Genomic DNA, 18,718 nt, shown 5'->3' with positions numbered 1-18,718 from the left:
GATTGAGCCTTTCCGAAATGGTGTAAGTAGATTGATTTCAATATCTTAACAAATATTCAACTGTCTCATGAACTGATTTTCAGTTGGATTTCGCGGCTCGCAGTATATCGTCTGTGTGGCCCCATTTACCTATCTCTGTTTTTATCTATATTCTAATACCACTGTATATGATCATCTCTAGTATTACCCCTTTTGCATAGTTTGACGCCTGTTTCCATTATTCAAATGTGTTTATGCCCCAATCTCATATGATCTCTTTTACATCAATAAATAATTTACCTATTTTAGTTTTTCTATTTGATTGAATATTAAACCCTTTCTCAACAGTTCTCTAAAACTCTCCCATCTCTCCGTCCGCAGACGAAGCAGCCCTACTTCCCTATATTCGGCGAGCAGCACCCGCGGCCGCCGCGCTCGCGACCCAAGGACGCCGCCGGCACCGTGCGCGCCTGCGCCGCCTGCACCGCGCACCTCGTGCAGCAGTGGAACACCTACCAGGTACAGTCATCATCATCATCAGCAGGACAGGCCAGCCAGGTCACTGACGGCCCAAGGACGCACCTCGTGCAGCAGTGGAACGCCTACCAGGTACAGTCATCATCATAATCAGCCTATCATCACGACCCATTACGTCCCCACTGCTGGGGCACGGGTCTCCTTCCAATGAAGGAAGGGCTTAGGCCTAGTCCACCATGCTGGCCAAGTGCGGGTTGGTGGACCCCAACACAAGCAAGCTTGTGCTGAGCCTATGCTGATGATATGCTATATAGAGCACTGCTGGACGAAGGCCTATCCCAAAACACGTCACTGGTTGCGATCTTTAGCTTTCCGCTTCCTCACAGAAGCATAGTTACTATGAGAGGGGGTCAGGTTTCTTTGCACAGGGCCGTACGCTCCACCGAGCAACCCCCGCCGCACCTCGTGCAGCAGTGGAAAACGTACCAGGTACCCTCCAGCATCAACAGCAGGGATAGCACGGGGCGCAATTAAGACGTGACAAAAGTCTTGCATCGCGCTCACTCACATCGCGCAGCTTCAAGAGCGAGCGCGACGGAGAACTTTTGTCACGTCTTAAATGCGATCCATGCTAGCCCTTCTGGTCACTGTAGGGTCCAATGGGAAAGACCATGTGGCAGGCATCGATAAAAGTTATCATAAGAGGGCTTTCAGAGCGCGTCAGTACCGCAATAGACGAATGGTGAGCGAACAGCGTAAGGCACACTCAACGCGCATCTCAAAGAGGTATACGAAAAAAGCCTTCTCTCTATCTTTAAAACATTTAAACATGATAATAACGACAAATAAATATGTTTTATTTAACTCTGAATCTTATATTGGGACACTGCGCACTTAATTTGATAATATTTTTTTCTAATCACGTAATTGTACGAGCGCGTAGATAAAGCCACTCAAATATTAGTCGAGACCGTCTAATTTGTGTCAGCGAGAGTTAACAAATAACAATTATAGTTATTATCTAACGCGACGGAAAAACTAACCTTTGTGTGTAGTTTTCTTATTTACTGATCCTAAGTATACAAAATAGATAGGATCTGTAGAAATTTGGTAATATCGACGAAGCTAAAAATTACGGATGTTTCATTAGTGGAAGTAGGAAAGTCATTTTATATATTGTTTCTTTATTTGCGGATGTTATACTTATATCTCACCATTTTTGTTAAAGGTAATAAGTAAGTACAAGTTGATGGGGAAAATACTTCTATTCAACAACCATTCATATTTTTTTCTCTGAAATATTCGCCAAAACAATACTTATATAATGTAGAATAGAAGGTTTCAATCTTATTTACCCTTTAATTAACGTATTTTATATGGGCGTGTACGTTCAATAATATTTGGGCATGTAGAAACGTGCTTATAATATTCTCACAATATTTGGCAAACAAATCAAATAAATGATTTGATTCCACAATAGTCGCAATAGTGTATGACGTTGTCGCTACGTCACGCTTAGGCTAATATTCTAACATTTTCTTATAGAATTATATGGGATGGCTATGTGGCCAGGCTCTTTGAAATCTAATTGTTGCTCAGTAGTAGTATTCGGCGATCAGTCGGTAGACCGCCGACCCGTTGGTCCGATGACATTAGGAGAGTAACTGGACCAAACTGGATGAGAGTAGCACAGGACCGTGGGACTTGGCATAACATGGAGGAGGCCTATACCCTGCAGTGGGTTGACATAGGCTTATGATGATGATGATGATGAGTAGTATTCAGGTTCTTATATTCAACACACAGAGGGCGACATATACCTATAATATTCTTGTGTTTTAGGTTCTTTAACTACTATACTGAAAATACAGGCAGGCGCTAGTCATACACAGTAAACGTCTGGTGAAATGAGGTAAAATCGTTAGCAAATAAAACTGTTAGCGTTATTTTGTCAAGTGGTAGTCAAACAGTACGTACCACGCCTCTACAGAGTTTCTGTAGTTGTAAGACTATAGTTCCGTTACATGTAATACTTTCAAATATGGACATGATTTTTTATTATGATAATGTGTGATATGATACGTCACCATGTGGAAGTCAATTTTCTTTTTAGCGTGTCGTTGACAAACACAAGGGTTGATCAAGGGTTTGTAAAAGATTAGCCAGTCAAAATAGTGTCAGTGCTGATAGAAGGCATGGCTCACAACATTTGTTTGGAATGAACCCTGAAGTCACGCGCTTTTGGCTTACTATGCCCCTTTAGCAACACCCTGTATAATTATTTTCTTTCGATTACTTTGATTCATCACGTTAATCATTCACGTCATATCACTTAGCCTCGAAAGAGGAATACCCTGTCATATAATGTATTTACTGAATTGGTTACTAAACAAAGTAATCAATATATTTTCTTACCATATCACTAACATTTACCGTTCATATACAAACAATTACTACCTCCATGTACTTGACAGAGCAAGATTTACTCAATAAGTACATAAGGCGAGTGTTTAGGTATCTAATTATTGAAATTAAACATTCGTGCATGACCCGAGTGGCTGGGGTTTATCACAAATATGTCCGTAATAGCTAGCCAATGTCGACAGTCTAGCGGTTAAGATTACTTCTTTATTAAGGTTATAAATAAATATGATGTCAGCATTAGTTGTGCTTTCATGCAATAGAAATATAATATACTCTATATTAGCACAAACAAATCTTCATCGAGTGACGTATAACCTATTCTCTTATACATTCGACGCACATTGGTCTGTCAGCGACTGACACTAATCTGACTGACACAGTGACAAACCCTATTCTAGATCTGGTGCTACCTGATGACGTTTACTTGTGAATGTATTCTTCATAAAACCAACATTTCGTTGTCATTAGCACTCAAAGTAGTATTCAAAAATCATCCGTATCATATCACTTAAAAACCCATTACAATGATACGATATCAACCATCACATGAGGCGCAAAGCATCACCACACCCCCGAACCAGGATCGTTAAAGTCCAATGATACTTGAGCACTATCACAGCACGGGACTGATAAGAGCGAGCTACACCGCAGTCTTATTCTGACCGTCGCGGAGAGCAGACGTCTTTTACGCATTGGGTTGTAAAGTCTTACGAAACTTTCTCAAATAAAACAGTGTTTTTGTAGACTACAAAGTAATGATGGGTCCGTAATAGCTAGGATAGTGTTGTGTGCAACTGAGTGACGTATTAAGTGTTGGGTAAAGTGTCAAGTGAAGTGTGAGTGACGGACGATGTTGGATCGCAGTGGAGTGAAGGAGGAGCGACTGTCGCCGGTGGATTATAGGGTCTGGTCCTTTTGTTTTGGGGTTGGTTTTTGTTTAAACATGTGTGGTTGTAGTTGGAGACATAAGCAAAGGTTACATTTTGCATTCAATTCTTCGTTTAGGGTGTAATTTTTAATGTTTGGTTGTGGCCGATTGTTTTCAGCTGAAAAGGTTCATCTGATCTTTTATCAGAGTTCAAGTTAGACTTAGTCTTCCAGTATAGACCTACGCAAGACGTGCACGACGGAAAAAAGTGAATCTGAGTGATCGAGACTCTAAGCTTTTTTCTTGTCTTGCGCCCAGTGCTAGGATTGCTCGTTACCTTAGAAGTCTTGTTAGGTTTATTACTCTCCCTTAAGAAAGTATACTACAATCAGAGGTATATCTTGCTGTCATATTAGGACTCTTGCTATATTAAATATAGTATAATGACGCTGACTGTACAATGTACTATGTTGGGTGGCAAGTGGCAAAGTCGTATAATACATATTATTATCTAAAGTTAATTTAACACTTGTCTCAATATTTACCCGTGACAATAAAAAAGGCTAAAATATGTGCCTATTCATAAGTAAACCAACACTTAAACCTATACACCTATACAGTATATACACTAGGAATAAATGTGTGTTTTAAAACACTTGTGCAATCTTTGTAATAATAAAAAGTGGATTGAATACTTACAACAAAAGAAAATGTTTATTTATAATGTAAACTTTGTTCTATCTGTACAATAAGCATTGAAATAGGGCTAAACAAAAAACTTACACAAGAAAGTATGTAGGTAGGTACTATTTCTATAACATAAACACAGTCATGTTAAGAAACACTCACCACCCTAAAAAAAGGTTCATACAAGTTTGGTTTGTGTTTTATCTGAAAGCTACTATTGCCAATATAAGATTTATTTATTTAAATGTCATGAGACTCTTGACGTCCTAGGTCCTAGTCTAGTATTCTCGTCATCAAAATTGAATTCAGCTGTAAGATCTAGTTCAAATTTGAAAAGATATATAATATATCTTTATGGGTCACCAAAATAACAGAATAGACACAAAATACTTATATACTAGAAACATTAAGCAATAGGCGGCCTTATCGCTCGTACATGCATCTGTCAGTTACAGAAAAAAAAGTACTGAGGGCAGGTTTTTCAATGCCAGGATAAAACGTCAAATAACTATCTAACGAATAATTTTATTTGGCTCTTTATCGGCCTGGTAGTTGCTTAACCATTTTTCAATTGTGATTTGTGCTGTGCTGCTACATTCCTGTTTTATAAAATTAATGATTGAAAATAAATCAACATAATGTTTCTACATAGTCTGGTGCCTTTCGGCGATGAAATTCTTTTGCATCCCCCATACTATAATGATCAGGCCTCGTTTTGACGACTGTGACTTTCCTTTCAAATGGATTAATATATTCGTTCATTACTGCCTCTTCTTCGATCGCCATATCATCAATATCATCGAAAATATCAATTGAAAATGATGATTATTCTCTGCGCTCGTATACTTTAGAATTGGTATAAGTATAAACACAAAAAAGTACTTTCTTAATAACCTCAAATGTCAAACAATGTCAAATTATCAATCGAATAAGCACTATCTGGCGGCCCAAGCAGCAGATAGATTTATTCTCCAGGTAACTGAGTTATTGGACGAATAAGTTCTATCTGACGGTTGAAAAATTGAAAATTTCGCTATCTGTCGAATAAACGCTATCTGTTTGTCTATCTGAGCATTGAAAAATCGGCCCTTAAAGAAATTTGTAGGCGGTGTACCAAACTACAACCTACTAATAAATAAACCATACATAGTATTTGTTCGCGACTGCAGCGCCGCGACCGCCGCGCCGCCAGGTGGCGGTCGGCGGAAACTAAAAACAAAAGAACTGAAAGAATCCTCTGAAAGAGGCCTATAGAATTTTCACTTCTCAATCTGAACTCGTCACGATACGCATCTGTATAAATTGTATTATATTCAGTTTTCTTTGTAAATAAACGTAATATCACCACAAAACCTATGGATTATTAATCGCTTGAACATAAATTTGGACCTCCGGAGCCGTATAAAACAAGAAAATTGAAGAATTCGAAAATACAATATACGAGTCATCGAGCCACGTCTACTTCGACGAATCCAGTAGTACGTGCGGCGAATACGAAGTCGACGAGTCAGAACCACTGGATCAGACGCCAGATACGCTGGACGAGTATCCTGAATCAAGACATATACGAGAGAAGCAGATGTCCCACTGACGCGAGCGAGAATCCCACCACTTCGAGGCGGTCTCCACGCAGTCAGCGCGGCGTCGAGAACACGGTCAAGACATTCCTACTACATATTCCTTTGCCCTTTGCCAGAGATCTGTGTTAACATAGCTTGTGCACTCACTTTTCAGTACACGAGACCCTGCTGTTCGGCTCAGGTTGGCGCGCGCAGCACAGGATAACTGTGAGTACTCTTGCATTCTATAAACTGCCAAAATGAGTAAAGAGGATATTAGTAGAAGTAGGTCACCTTGTAATCCACGCATTAGCGACCTTAAGAAACAGAGAGGTACGTTAAAATGCAGATTAACTATATTCGAAAAGTACGTTACAAAATTTAAAGATAGTACGTTAGATAAATTGCAAAAAACCGAAGTTAGCGTTAGAATTCAGTCGATGGAGGATACATTCAAATGTTTTAATGCCATTCAGAGCGATATAGAAGGATTAGCCGATGAGGATGAGCTTATGTTGCAGTTGGATTACCGCGAGTCATTTGAGGAACAATATTTTAACCTCATAGCTATTGCTAAATGCTTGCTTGACGATGAATCGCCTAGTTCTAGTGCCAAATGCGCTCCATTCGCTAATATAAAATTGCCTGACATTAAACTCCCTTCCTTTGACGGTAGCTATGATTGCTGGCTTGAGTTTCGAAACTCATATGTAACGATGATTCATGAACGCACTGATTTAGATTGCATTCAAAAGTTTCACTACTTAAAATCGTCACTAACTGGTAGCGCTTCTCAAGTTATTAGTGCTTTAGAGTTTACTGCGGATAATTACACGCACGCTTGGGAGCTTCTCGAAAAGAGATTTCATAACGATAGGCTACTTGTTCATAATCATGTTAAATCACTTTTTAACATTCACTCGGTTAGTAAGGAGTCCCCTGGGCAGTTACGGAAGCTCATAGATACGGTGTTAAGGAACCTACGTGCACTTCAAACCTTGCATGAGCCCACGAGCCATTGGGATACGTTATTAATATATCTGATTGTTACTAAACTCGATGAGAGCTCAGAGCGAGAGTGGGAACAGCACAAGGGTACCTTACTGACTAATTCGGAGTCAAATAAACTAAAGTTAGACGATTTAATGACGTTTCTTCGCAATAGGGCAGACTTTTTAGAAATGATTAATGCGAATCAATCTAACTCAAAAAGCACAGTTAAACAAGTCACAACCGAAAGCAGAGTGGCACACGAAAAGAAAGGATCTTCACAAAATAATTATGTACACAGTTACGTCTCCACTCATAAAAATAAGTCGACAGATAAACGATCACCACGGAGCTGCGTAATGTGTAACAAAAGTCATCCTTTGTTTACGTGTTCGTACTTTCTTAACATAGCTGTAGGTGAAAGAACGAAAATTGTGCAACAAAACGGTTTATGTGTGAACTGTTTACGGGCAGGTCACTCTGTAGCAGACTGTTTATTCGGGCCGTGCAGGCAGTGTCAACAAAAACACAACAGTCTACTTCATACGAATCAAAACGATAGCAGTACCCGCGTGTTACCCGACAAAGTTCAAGAGTCGGTGTCATTGTCTAGCACACTAGGGTCGCAACCAAGCAACACAAATACGGAGTATAACGATCAGCTGTTAAACCGGGTTTTATTGTCCACCGTGCTAGTCGAAGTCGCCGGTGATAATAATAAGTATCACACTGCCCGTGCATTATTAGATAATGGCAGCGAACACAATTTCATTTCGGAGAAATTAAGTAAACGATTAAATACGAAATTAATACAGTCCACTCTAAACGTTACAGGTGTAGGTAACAAGCACACCAATTCGAGTCACTTATGCGATATCACCATGCGATCAAAGGTACAGGATTACAGTACACCTTTAAGATGTATTGTACTTTCCAATATTACCTCACACTTGCCATCTACCCGTGTAGATGTGCAAAATATACGAATCCCTGAAAATATACGGTTAGCGGATCCTAGTTTTCACGTTCCTTCAGAAGTCGAGTTGCTGATAGGTTCTGATTTATTCTGGGATTTGATAGAATCAGGAAAAATACGATTATCGAGCGGTACCTACTTAATCGATTCTAAGTTAGGATGGTTAGTTTCAGGGCCGATTCCAAACACTGACTTGCGCATGAATTATCAAGTTCAGTGCAACTTCACTCAAACGATTGATTCACAGTTACGACAGTTCTGTGAACTTGAGGAAATACCTAACAGTAAACCGAGTTTTACATTAGACGAACAAAAATGCGAGGATCTATTTACTAGTACGACAATACGGGAAGCTAGTGGTAGGTTTTCAGTACGAATGCCATTAAACGAACCAGTTGAATCTCTCGGAGATTGCCAGCCAGCTAGTCAGACGAATCAAGTGCATTTCGAGTCACTGCCTGAAATGAAACCGACAAATAATACGACGAGCTTAGTGAGTACGCAGCCTAATGATGACTTATTTGACTTCACTAAACAACGTATAGCTGCCTACTTGCTACGTTTCTGTTGCCTTTCGACGCGAGCGATTCATTTGGAGCTAGTAAGCGGTTTATCGACAAATGATTATGTTCTAGCGCTCATTCGGTTCTATAGTAAACGCGGTAAACCAATTTCGATTACTTCAGATAACGGAAGAAACTTTGTAGGCGTAGAAACGCAATTTCCCTTACTCTGTGAGAAAAATAAACGAAAGGTCATTGATCACTCGGCTAATCAGGGTATACAATTTCATTTTATCCCTCCTTACTCTGCTCATTTTGGTGGTTTGTGGGAGGCGGGAGTAAAGTCCTGCAAGAGTCACCTGAGGCGAATAGTTGGTGATGCTCGATTAACGTTTGAGGAATTTAGTACTGTGTTAGCGCAGATCGAGGCCGTCCTAAATTCCCGCCCCCTGTCGCCGCTCTCCGCCGACCCGAACGACCTCTCGCCGCTGACGCCGGGACACTTCCTCATCCTCCTCAAATTTATGTTCAAGCGATTAATAATCCATAGGTTTTGTGGTGATATTACGTTTATTTACAAAGAAAACTGAATATAATACAATTTATACAGATGCGTATCGTGACGAGTTCAGATTGAGAAGTGAAAATTCTATAGGCCTCTTTCAGAGGATTCTTTCAGTTCTTTTGTTTTTAGTTTCCGCCGACCGCCACCTGGCGGCGCGGCGGTCGCGGCGCTGCAGTCGCGAACAGTATTGCTACATAAATACTTACAGTATTTACATAATATGTATATGTGCGAAGGTATATGAGCCCTCTTTAACGTATTTTTTTTATCAGACCCACACCGGTTGCTACTGGTTTAATCCGGAACGTCAATGTAGGTACTTACTGATATTAAGTTGTAAATAAACTGATAGCTTTGAAAATGTGTGCCCTTATCTGCTGATAGCTACATTCAAATTTTCCAGACATCACGCACATTATAAATACACATAATGGACAGCGTATTTAGGCTGATGGTGATAACAATATACAGTAATGAAATGTATAAAAATAATGAGACAAGTATGTGAAATGATGCTTCAGTTTTAGTGATAAGGTACAGGTTACGGGTAGGAAAATGTCTGGATCTATTAGAATAATAAAAAACCTCTTTTGGAAAGGATAAGAAGGGCTAGTACGGGGATTTAAGACGTGACAAAAGTTCTCCGTCGCGCTCGCTCTTGAGGCTGCGCGATGTGAGTGAGCGCGATGCAAAACTTATGTCACGTCTTAAATACGCTCCGTGCTATTAGACCAGAGCCATATTTTCAAAATAAATCCACTGACGACACTTTCTGTTCCAATTACAATGCACAGTGTCACCTACATTCGGTCACATTGGCCTGCTTTTTGGTCGCTCACTGATAAATTTCCGCCCAGTATAGGTATTAATACGAAGAATAAAACGAGTGGGTATTGTTCGTAGATACAATATTGCAGCCTGTATCTGTATTGTGCTCACACACCGTGTATTTGTCTGTTTGCACTACGTTTACGTTTCATTGATACAGGTGCCTTCCCTTTAGTGTGCTGTAGATGTTTGAAATTACTATCATTTCATAAAATTTAGACTGCACACATTACCACATGTAGTTTTTCATAATAATATAGTGCAAAAGTAAGAATATCGCAATTTGCTGCTTTACATTTACAATTATGTTCACCCTGTAAGTCTTCAGGTTGCCCTCTGCCTCTAGATGTTTTCAGTGCAAATTATAATATTATTTACTTTATCTCCAAGTAGGTGTACACTTATGAAACTTTTAATTTGAGTACGTCTATTTATATAGTTGCTATTCATTAAGTTGTCTTTGTTCCAATTACGTCAGTTTCTAAACCTATAATATAGCCTTTATTTGGCAATCAATATAACAGTAATTGTCAAGAAGTTTACGAAAATTAGTAACGTGTTGGTAGATATAGTGCCTAGACTTGGTCATTTTGTATAGACGATAGAAAAAATATACATATCTTTGCAAGGGTATGTTTTTTTTGAAGGTGTTTTATAGCAAATTGAAACATCAACAAACTCAATGACTTCATAATCATTAATCAGTGTCCAAGTAAGAGCACTGTCCTCAGTAAAAACACGTCATTGAATGAAACAATGACTCCTGATAACCCTGATGACAGTTTATCTCGTCACATTGTTATAATATTGTTACACTTACATGCAGAGATAACTTTTATGGGTAGTTTAGTCCGCTGTCTTATACATCTACCTCTAAGGTAGTAAATATTTACATATTGAGCCTTTCATATTCCAGATTCCAGACTTAATCATTATGCTGTTTAAAGCTCTTGTAAAATGTGATTGTTTTATTTTACATTACTCATTAGCCGATTTTTCTCTTGCCTTTCTTTATCGGCTACAGTAAACCGCACATATTTCATTGACTTAACAATTCACCTCATCTTAATAGTTTCTTAGAAACTGTCCATTTGAGTCTTTTATATCGTCTATTCACCGTGCACTACGACAGAGAATAGGTCATGCTGCATATCGTAAGACATTGTAAAAATCGGGAACTATATTTCTTGCCAGCAAAGTTTATTTTTGTCATCAACTTGTATCAGCAAATTAAAAGATCAACCGCAACAATATATTTTTGTCCTCAAATAAATAAAAAGTGTCCTCTGGTATGAATCAGCAAATAATATCAATACAAAAATCTAAAATAATAGATGGATTGCAAAAAAATTTGAGTTCATTACATAAATAAAAACTTTGTATGCAGAATATTATTTTTGCTCCTCAAATAATAACTGCGCCCGCAGAATAGTAGATTTGCCAGCAAATATATTGACTCTAGGTCGCATGTTGCGATTTCTTTTTAATTCATATTTTATCAGCATTGCAGTAGTTACATTATGATTGGTCCAGTTATTAAAACATTATAATTCGTTAGCAATTTAATACATGAGTTTACAAATTAGCGGAGACGGTGCTATGGAGAGAGCTATGCTTGGAGTTTCTCTGATGGATCGTATCAGAAATGAGATTATCCGTCAGAGGACCAAGGTTACCGACATACTTAGTTGTCAAAATATGCAAGCTGAAGAGGCAGTGGGCTGGTCATATCTGCCGAAGAACCGATAACCGTTGGGGTAGACGAGTTCTCGAGTCAAGACCACGAACAGGCAAACGGAGCGTGGGACGCCCTCCTGCCCGCTGGACTGACGATCTTAGGCGGATAGCCGGTAGTGGTTGGATGAGGAAGGCAGAGGACCGAATGTTGTGGCACTCCTTGGGAGCGGATCTATCTCCACCAGTGGATGATTATTGGCTGATGATGATGATGATGAAAAGAGGAAGTTTAAGTTTTAATTACAATAAGATTGCTTTTGATTAGAAGAAGATTAAGGTTTAAGTTATAATTAGAAGAAGGTTGTTTATGTTGTTTTTAATTAAGAATATTGATGATTTAAACTTAATTTTTTGTTTCATTTAAATATTAAACATAACATCGAGTTATGTGGACATACCTATTAAAATATATACATAAATGTTAACTTGCCACTTGATCATAAATCCCGGCAATTTTAAGTGATTAATTGTTGAATTGATTTAAAATTGTTTGGGGGCAAAAATTTGCTGGCAAATCTACTATTTTGCCTTCAAACCTATTATTTAGCAAATTCAAAACGGATTTAATTGGCGATCGTTTAAATGACACCCGTAAAAATCTGTTGTATTTACATGTTTAATGCTCGTTATCTTTACAGTTACAAAATTAGTTACGTCTGGTTCTCCTGATATTTCACTTCAACCAGATTTTCCAGCCTTATCTGGTTTCTTATTAGATATTCAAAGCGCAAACTAAAATATTATAAACTACGAGCACAGTTTATTAGACTAGGACAATAATTTAGTGTTCCTCTTTATTTTGAATAATAATCTACAAATATCATTCAAAATAACTCATAAGTAATAGTATATTCATAGTCTAATAATCCTAAGCTTCTGTTAGGATCAATTGTAAGTGCTCCATAGATTAAATAGGCTTAATAACTCTTATAAACCGAGATATTTTTGTATATGTCGCAGGCATCTGGTTTAATCTCCTGTTTAATTGAACCGCTAGCCCGTTCATTGGATGACGCTATTCAGTTGTATGACTAGGCCGAACGTTGATTGTACAAGCGTCACAAAACTTCCAACTAGTTAGCGGACTTAAAATCAGTCAGGTGGTGAATAAAACAAATATGGCGTCTAACAGCGAACAGCTGACATAAAACAAGCACTTGTATTGTAATTTTTTGCAAATAAATTAGCTTTAAAGTGCGTTATTTATGTTAAAATTGTGTGACAGAATGGATTTACCTATTATTACACCGCCGGCGGATAGTTTCAAAGAAAAAAATGTGCTGAAACTGGATAATTATGAACAACAATATCAAGGTACGTTTATTGTTATTGTTTAGTTAATTTGTGAGATGAGAGCTTTGTAACATAGTCTTTTTGTTGACTCTTGTCTGGTCATGTTCATCCTAACCAGACATTATAAAGTTGCTATACTATATCCCATTTAACGACTTCGCTGAATAACGTTCAGTCAAGACGTTGGAGGTTACAGTCAACCACTTGACGAGTTGTTCTTTAGTCATTCAACTGAGTAGCGTCATCCAATGAACGGGCTAGCGGTTCAACCAAACAGGAGATTAAACCAGATGCCTGCGACATATACATGACTACATTAACTTATTCCACATAAAAGATAAGATGGCTAGGTAATGTTTTTATCTTAATTTCAAAAGGCATTCGATACTGTCCAATCTACTCATAATGGATTTGATTTAATTATGTCTCAGAGGAAAAATTATATGGTAGGTCTAATCACATTTTCCTACATCACGTGGCTAACATATTAATGTGTTGTTAATTAGAACTGTAATAATGATCCTGGAATCAGTGGGAGTGTCTCAGGGCGTGGACCTTTGACCTACGCTATTCAAAATAATAATATGTTTACAACTCAGTAGCTATTGATCGATAACGTTATAAAACAAAATCACTCGTGTCAATTGACTTTTTACTGTCATTATTTACGACTCTGTTTACGTCGTTATTATATATTTTATTAGATTAGATGTTTTATAATTAAATGACTGCGTAAATAGTTCTATCCATGTGATCTTTGCATAAATTGACTTTCAACCACTGATTGCTTTTAAATGAGTCACAATATTCATCATTGATACCATAATATTTAAAAAACATAACGTACTTATTTCTATCAAAAACAACAAAAAAACACACACACACTCACGCCTTGTACTAATTTACTCCCTTGCGAGGTAGGCAGAGGTGCATCGCTGCACCCACTTTTCGCCAGAGTGTTATGTTAGTCCCAATGTAATAGGGGGCGGGCCTATTGCCATTTTACGGGCACATCCAAGACCCGAGAACAAATATCTGTGTTTAAACAAATATCTGCCCCAGCCGGGAATCGAACCCGGGACCTTCGGCTCAGTAGTCAGGGTCACTAACCACTACGCCAATCGGTCGTCCGCCAATCGGTCGTCATTCTATCAAAAATACTCTATTAATCTAGTCTAGTAAAAGCAAAGCTTTCGAAATCCAGCCTTATCTAACCCAATACCCCCAACCCAACAAACATATTTATATCTGCCAGCGTCGCCAATAATAAGCCAGCCCATCCCGGCTATCCGTCCGCCGGCAACCCCTCGACCCTACGTTGCGACACACGACCTCGCTCCGCAGATAACTGATAACCTCTGAGCCCCGTTGTTCCGAGCGGCACCCACGTGTCACGTCCTCAGATATGTGTGCTGACCTCTGGAGAGTTGAGTCTCTAGCTTGATGAAAACGCGCTGTGGTAGCTACGGCTTTGTAGGGATGTTTAGAGATATAGGCGGACGTAGGCATTACGTTTTGGTGAAGGTGGAGTGACCTCCAATTGATGGCCGTACAGACGTAAGACTATGACTTGGAAATAACGGTTGTTAGTAATGTCTAAGAAATACAAGGGCGTAACATTGATATCAAATTAATTTGTTTATAATTGATTCACCCTTTAGGGTAAAGCGGGTATTCTAAGTTAAATCTACTGTATGCAACGAATAACAAACTGTATGTAATTTAATTCTGTCTAGTCAGGTAGATTGTTTCCCTCTTATCTAAATATTTTTAGACTTATCTTCAATTGATTTATTGATTTAATTACAACGGATATCGTATCTGCTGTTTCATCATAAATATTTATAAATATAGTTTCCATATATTTCTGATCTAGATTATCACTAATATCTGCTAAAAGATTAAAATCTAGTTTATTGAACAAGTCTAATTCACGTGATCAAGTGTACTTAATGATAAGATAACGATTTTATAATGCCGATCGTTCATTACAATCTTAAGTAGTTAAGTACCTACTTATGAGCATCTAAATTATATTTATCTTACAAATCTTTATCTTACAAACATTTACTTAGATTTAAAGATTAAAACCTATGTAGTTTTAATGAAATCGTATCCGGTTCTGTATAAATAGAATTTAAGATATATTTTCCGCAGTGGCCCATAGATTTGACCAGTTCCTTATGAATCTGATTATGATATGAAGATGATTGTATACTTCCGGATCCCTATTTATTAATATGACAATAATTAATACTCAACAATGTAATTAAAACTCAGAATGTTATGCCTCTCCTACCGTATATTTAAGTACTTCAAAACTTCAACCTTTACTTTGACAAATGAGTAAAAACTTGACTGTCACTTTTTTATTCTGATATCCATGAATCCCATGATGTATAACTCCTACCTCTTTCTTACTTGGCTTCAGACTTTGTCTTTTAATTAAATTCAAGTCCGTGTATAATTGTCTGTCTGCAAATCTGTAATCCATATAATTTCATTCATCATTTCTCTCCGCCTCTAACAATAACTTGTCTTTTTCTCTGCCCCCAGATACAATCCTTATAATTATGTATATTCATCCTTCTCTCGACCACCAACAATAACTCCTCCATTTCTCCGCCCCCCAGATGCGCGGAGTCCCGTGCGCCGAGCGAGTGTACAGCCTGCGCAGCCGCCCGCCCTCGCAGCTGCCGCCCTCGCCGCTGTCGCTGGCCAGCAGCGGGGACAAGCCGCCCGCCACGCACTCCCCGCGGGACAAGCACTCCGCCAGGTGAGTAGAGAGAGTCACTAGCTGTTGGTGGTCTCAAGGAGTGAAGGGTTGAGCCGTTTATGGCGCTGGACATTAGAATCAGACATCGTCAGGTGAAATAACGTCAAATTAAGACCAAGGTAACACTGTGCCTTTTCAAGCTATGATAGGTAAAATTAACAGCCGAAATTTTCGCAGATTGACCTTTTACATTTTCAGACTTGTTCTTGCGCTCCAACTGCCTACCTAAACAAACACATGTAGATTTTAATGTCGGTTATTTTAGTTTCCCTCCGAATCGTCTTATTTCAGATGCGATTTCTCCGCTCTCTTCTCCCATGACTAATAACAATAAAGGTGTCATCTGCGTATTAGTCATAACATAACATGATTTCTAGTGTACTAATCAGTTATTCCCCATGTTCCAGCTTCGTGTGCTACGTGTGCGGCTGCTCCACGGCCAGCTCGCAGCTGAGACTGGTCTACTGCTGCGAGAACCGCGAGCGAGAGCCCTACTACCCCTTCATCAGCAGCCTCACGCCGCACGCCCTGGCCAGCCCCATCAGCCCGCAAGGTACTAGCCGGTACTACCGTCAAGTAGTTAAACTGGTGAAAAATGCAATCACTTCGTATCACACTGAGCTGGCTTGCAATAGTTAAAAGTGAACAACACAGGTTTTAACATTCTGGCATGAACTTTATGAAGCTAGTTCCAATATTTGATTTAAGATGGCGCTTAAATTAATAAAAGTCGATATTTAGCGCCATCTTTTAACTGTTGGAATAATGATATAAACCAGTACAATATTGTGTGATTGTATTCTATTTAAGAAAAGCAATGTGCTCTATGTACAACTGACATCTTCCCTCTTTATCGTCTTACCTGTCTAACCGTGTACATCCAAATAAAAATCCAAATTACAAAAAGTAATCTAGCTGTTTTCACTTACGCCTACCCAATAGGTTATGGGCCCAGAGCTTAAATAAAACACTGAGCATATTATTTTGATAATATTTAAACTAATTATCGTAAAATAGTGAACTGTCATGAGTATGGCGAACACAGCGGCGACTGTTTTTCCTCTAGAAAAACTACGAGGTATGGATAATTATACTAATTGGAAATTTCAAATGAAAATGTTACTTATACACGAAGATCTTTGGGATTGCTGCGAAAGTGAGAGTTGTTCAGACGAAAAGCGTGTACAAAAGGCTCTCGCGAAGATATGTTTGTCGGTGCAGCCGTCAATATTCACATACGTAAGAAACGCGAGCACAGCTTACGAAGCTTGGAACAACTTACAGAAAGCTTTTGAAGACAAAGGATTGTGCAGAAGGTTAAGTCTTTTGAGGATAATCTTCGCGACAAAGTACGATCAATGTCAAAGCATGGAAGACTACATAGGCAGGGTGAGTGATGTCTCACAGCAACTTACAGACATAGGAGCACCTCTAGACGACGATTTCCTGGCGGTAATATTGCTTAGTGGGTTGCCACCTGACTACGACCCACTGATAATGGCACTTGAGAACTCGGATATCAAGCTGTCGAGCCAAGTTGTCAAAGCGAAATTACAACAAGAATGCCAAAGAAGAGCAGGTAAAGATGAATCGGCCACAGCACTTGTAGCAAAGAAGAATTTCAAATGCTATCGCTGCAAGAAACCAGGACACAGTATCAAGAACTGCCCAAAGAAGTCAAGCACTCCGAGCAACGACAACAAATCTACTAGCTGTCAAGCAAAGGGGCGAATGGAGCGCTGATGTTGAATGCACTGTCAGCGGAGATGCGGCGTGATCGATGGTACCTGGACTCCGGGGCGACGAGTCATATGTGTGGAAACAAATCAATGATGACTGATTTCCGTGAAAGCAAGCCTGTTGCAGTATGCGTTGCAAATGGTGAGCAGATCTTTACAGCCGGACAGGGTAATGTTAAGATTCAATTGGAAAAAGTAAAGACTATCAGCGATGTTCTGTATGTACCTAAACTGACAGCCAACTTGTTATCTGTCAGTGCTATAACTAAAAAGGGTTATAGGGTTATTTTTGATGATAAAAGTTGTAAAATATATGATGATGGTGAGATTATTGCCACAGCCAGTCATGTAAATGGTATGTATCAGTTGAATGATGGAACATCAGGTAGGGAGCAGGGCAACTGTTTTGTTTGTCCACAGATTGAATCAGATTTAAGCAGTGAGTCTGCTGTTCCTGAGGAGAAGGAGTTATCCATGGCGGCTAAATCTGGGAACAAAACTACCCAGGATACTTGGCATCGCCGGTTGGGTCATCTGAATGCCAGAAGCATGCGTCTTCTGAAAAATGGTATGTGTGATGGTGTTGATTATGACGTAGGTAAATTTGAAGCATGTGTTGCTTGTGTCAAAGGTAAACAGAGTCATTTGCCGTTTCCGAAGGCATCAAAGAGCAGAGCCACAGATGTGTTAGGGCTTGTACATACGGATCTGTGTGGTCCGATGCCTGTGCAATCTTTCAGTGGTGCTAAGTATGTATTGACGTTTATCGATGATTACAGTAGAAAGACGTTTGTTTATTTTCTAAGAAATAAAAGTGAAGTTTTCGAAAACTTCAAATATTTCAAGGCAATGGTGGAGAATCAAACAAACAAGAAAATCAAGGAGCTTCGTAGCGACAATGGAGGTGAGTATGTTAGTTCTCAGTTCCGGGAATTCCTCAAGAAGCATGGCATCCGACATCAAACTACTATCCCGCACTCGCAAAATGGTGTGGCAGAGCGGGCAAACCGCACGATCGTCGAGAAGGCCAGATGTATGCTACTGGACGCTGGACTAGACCAGAGGGTATGGGCAGAGGCTGTTAATACGGCTGTATATTTAAAAAACAGAAGCCCAAGCCGTGCTGTGCCTGGAGCTACCCCTGAACAGAGATGGACCAATCAAAAGGTAAATCTAAGCCATTTACGTACTTTTGGTTGTGTAGTGTATGCTCTTACCGAGAATCGAACAAAACTAGATTCCAAATGCAAAGAGTACATATTCGTCGGTTACTGTGAGGACAGTAAGGGCTACAGACTGCTAGATCCTTGTAATCCA

The 18,718-nt window shown here is 39.2% G+C and overlaps 1 protein-coding gene across 1 annotated transcript in view; it reads left to right on the top strand.

Annotated features, from left to right (window-relative positions):
- Positions 1-18,718, top strand: part of LOC105387415 — a 147,816-nt gene that overhangs the window by 47,794 nt on the left and 81,304 nt on the right. Inside the window, exons 8-10 of the mRNA XM_048628109.1 lie at positions 361-498; positions 15,520-15,662; positions 16,070-16,215. Of these exons, the coding sequence (XP_048484066.1) occupies positions 361-498; positions 15,520-15,662; positions 16,070-16,215 (427 nt within the window). The remainder of the gene's footprint in view (positions 1-360; positions 499-15,519; positions 15,663-16,069; positions 16,216-18,718) is intronic.

This window comes from Plutella xylostella, chromosome 20 (genome assembly GCF_932276165.1).
Source record: "Plutella xylostella chromosome 20, ilPluXylo3.1, whole genome shotgun sequence".
Classification (NCBI taxonomy): domain Eukaryota; kingdom Metazoa; phylum Arthropoda; class Insecta; order Lepidoptera; family Plutellidae; genus Plutella; species Plutella xylostella.
Note: the sequence above shows the minus strand (reverse complement) of the source record. Positions and strands in the feature narration are given on the sequence as shown.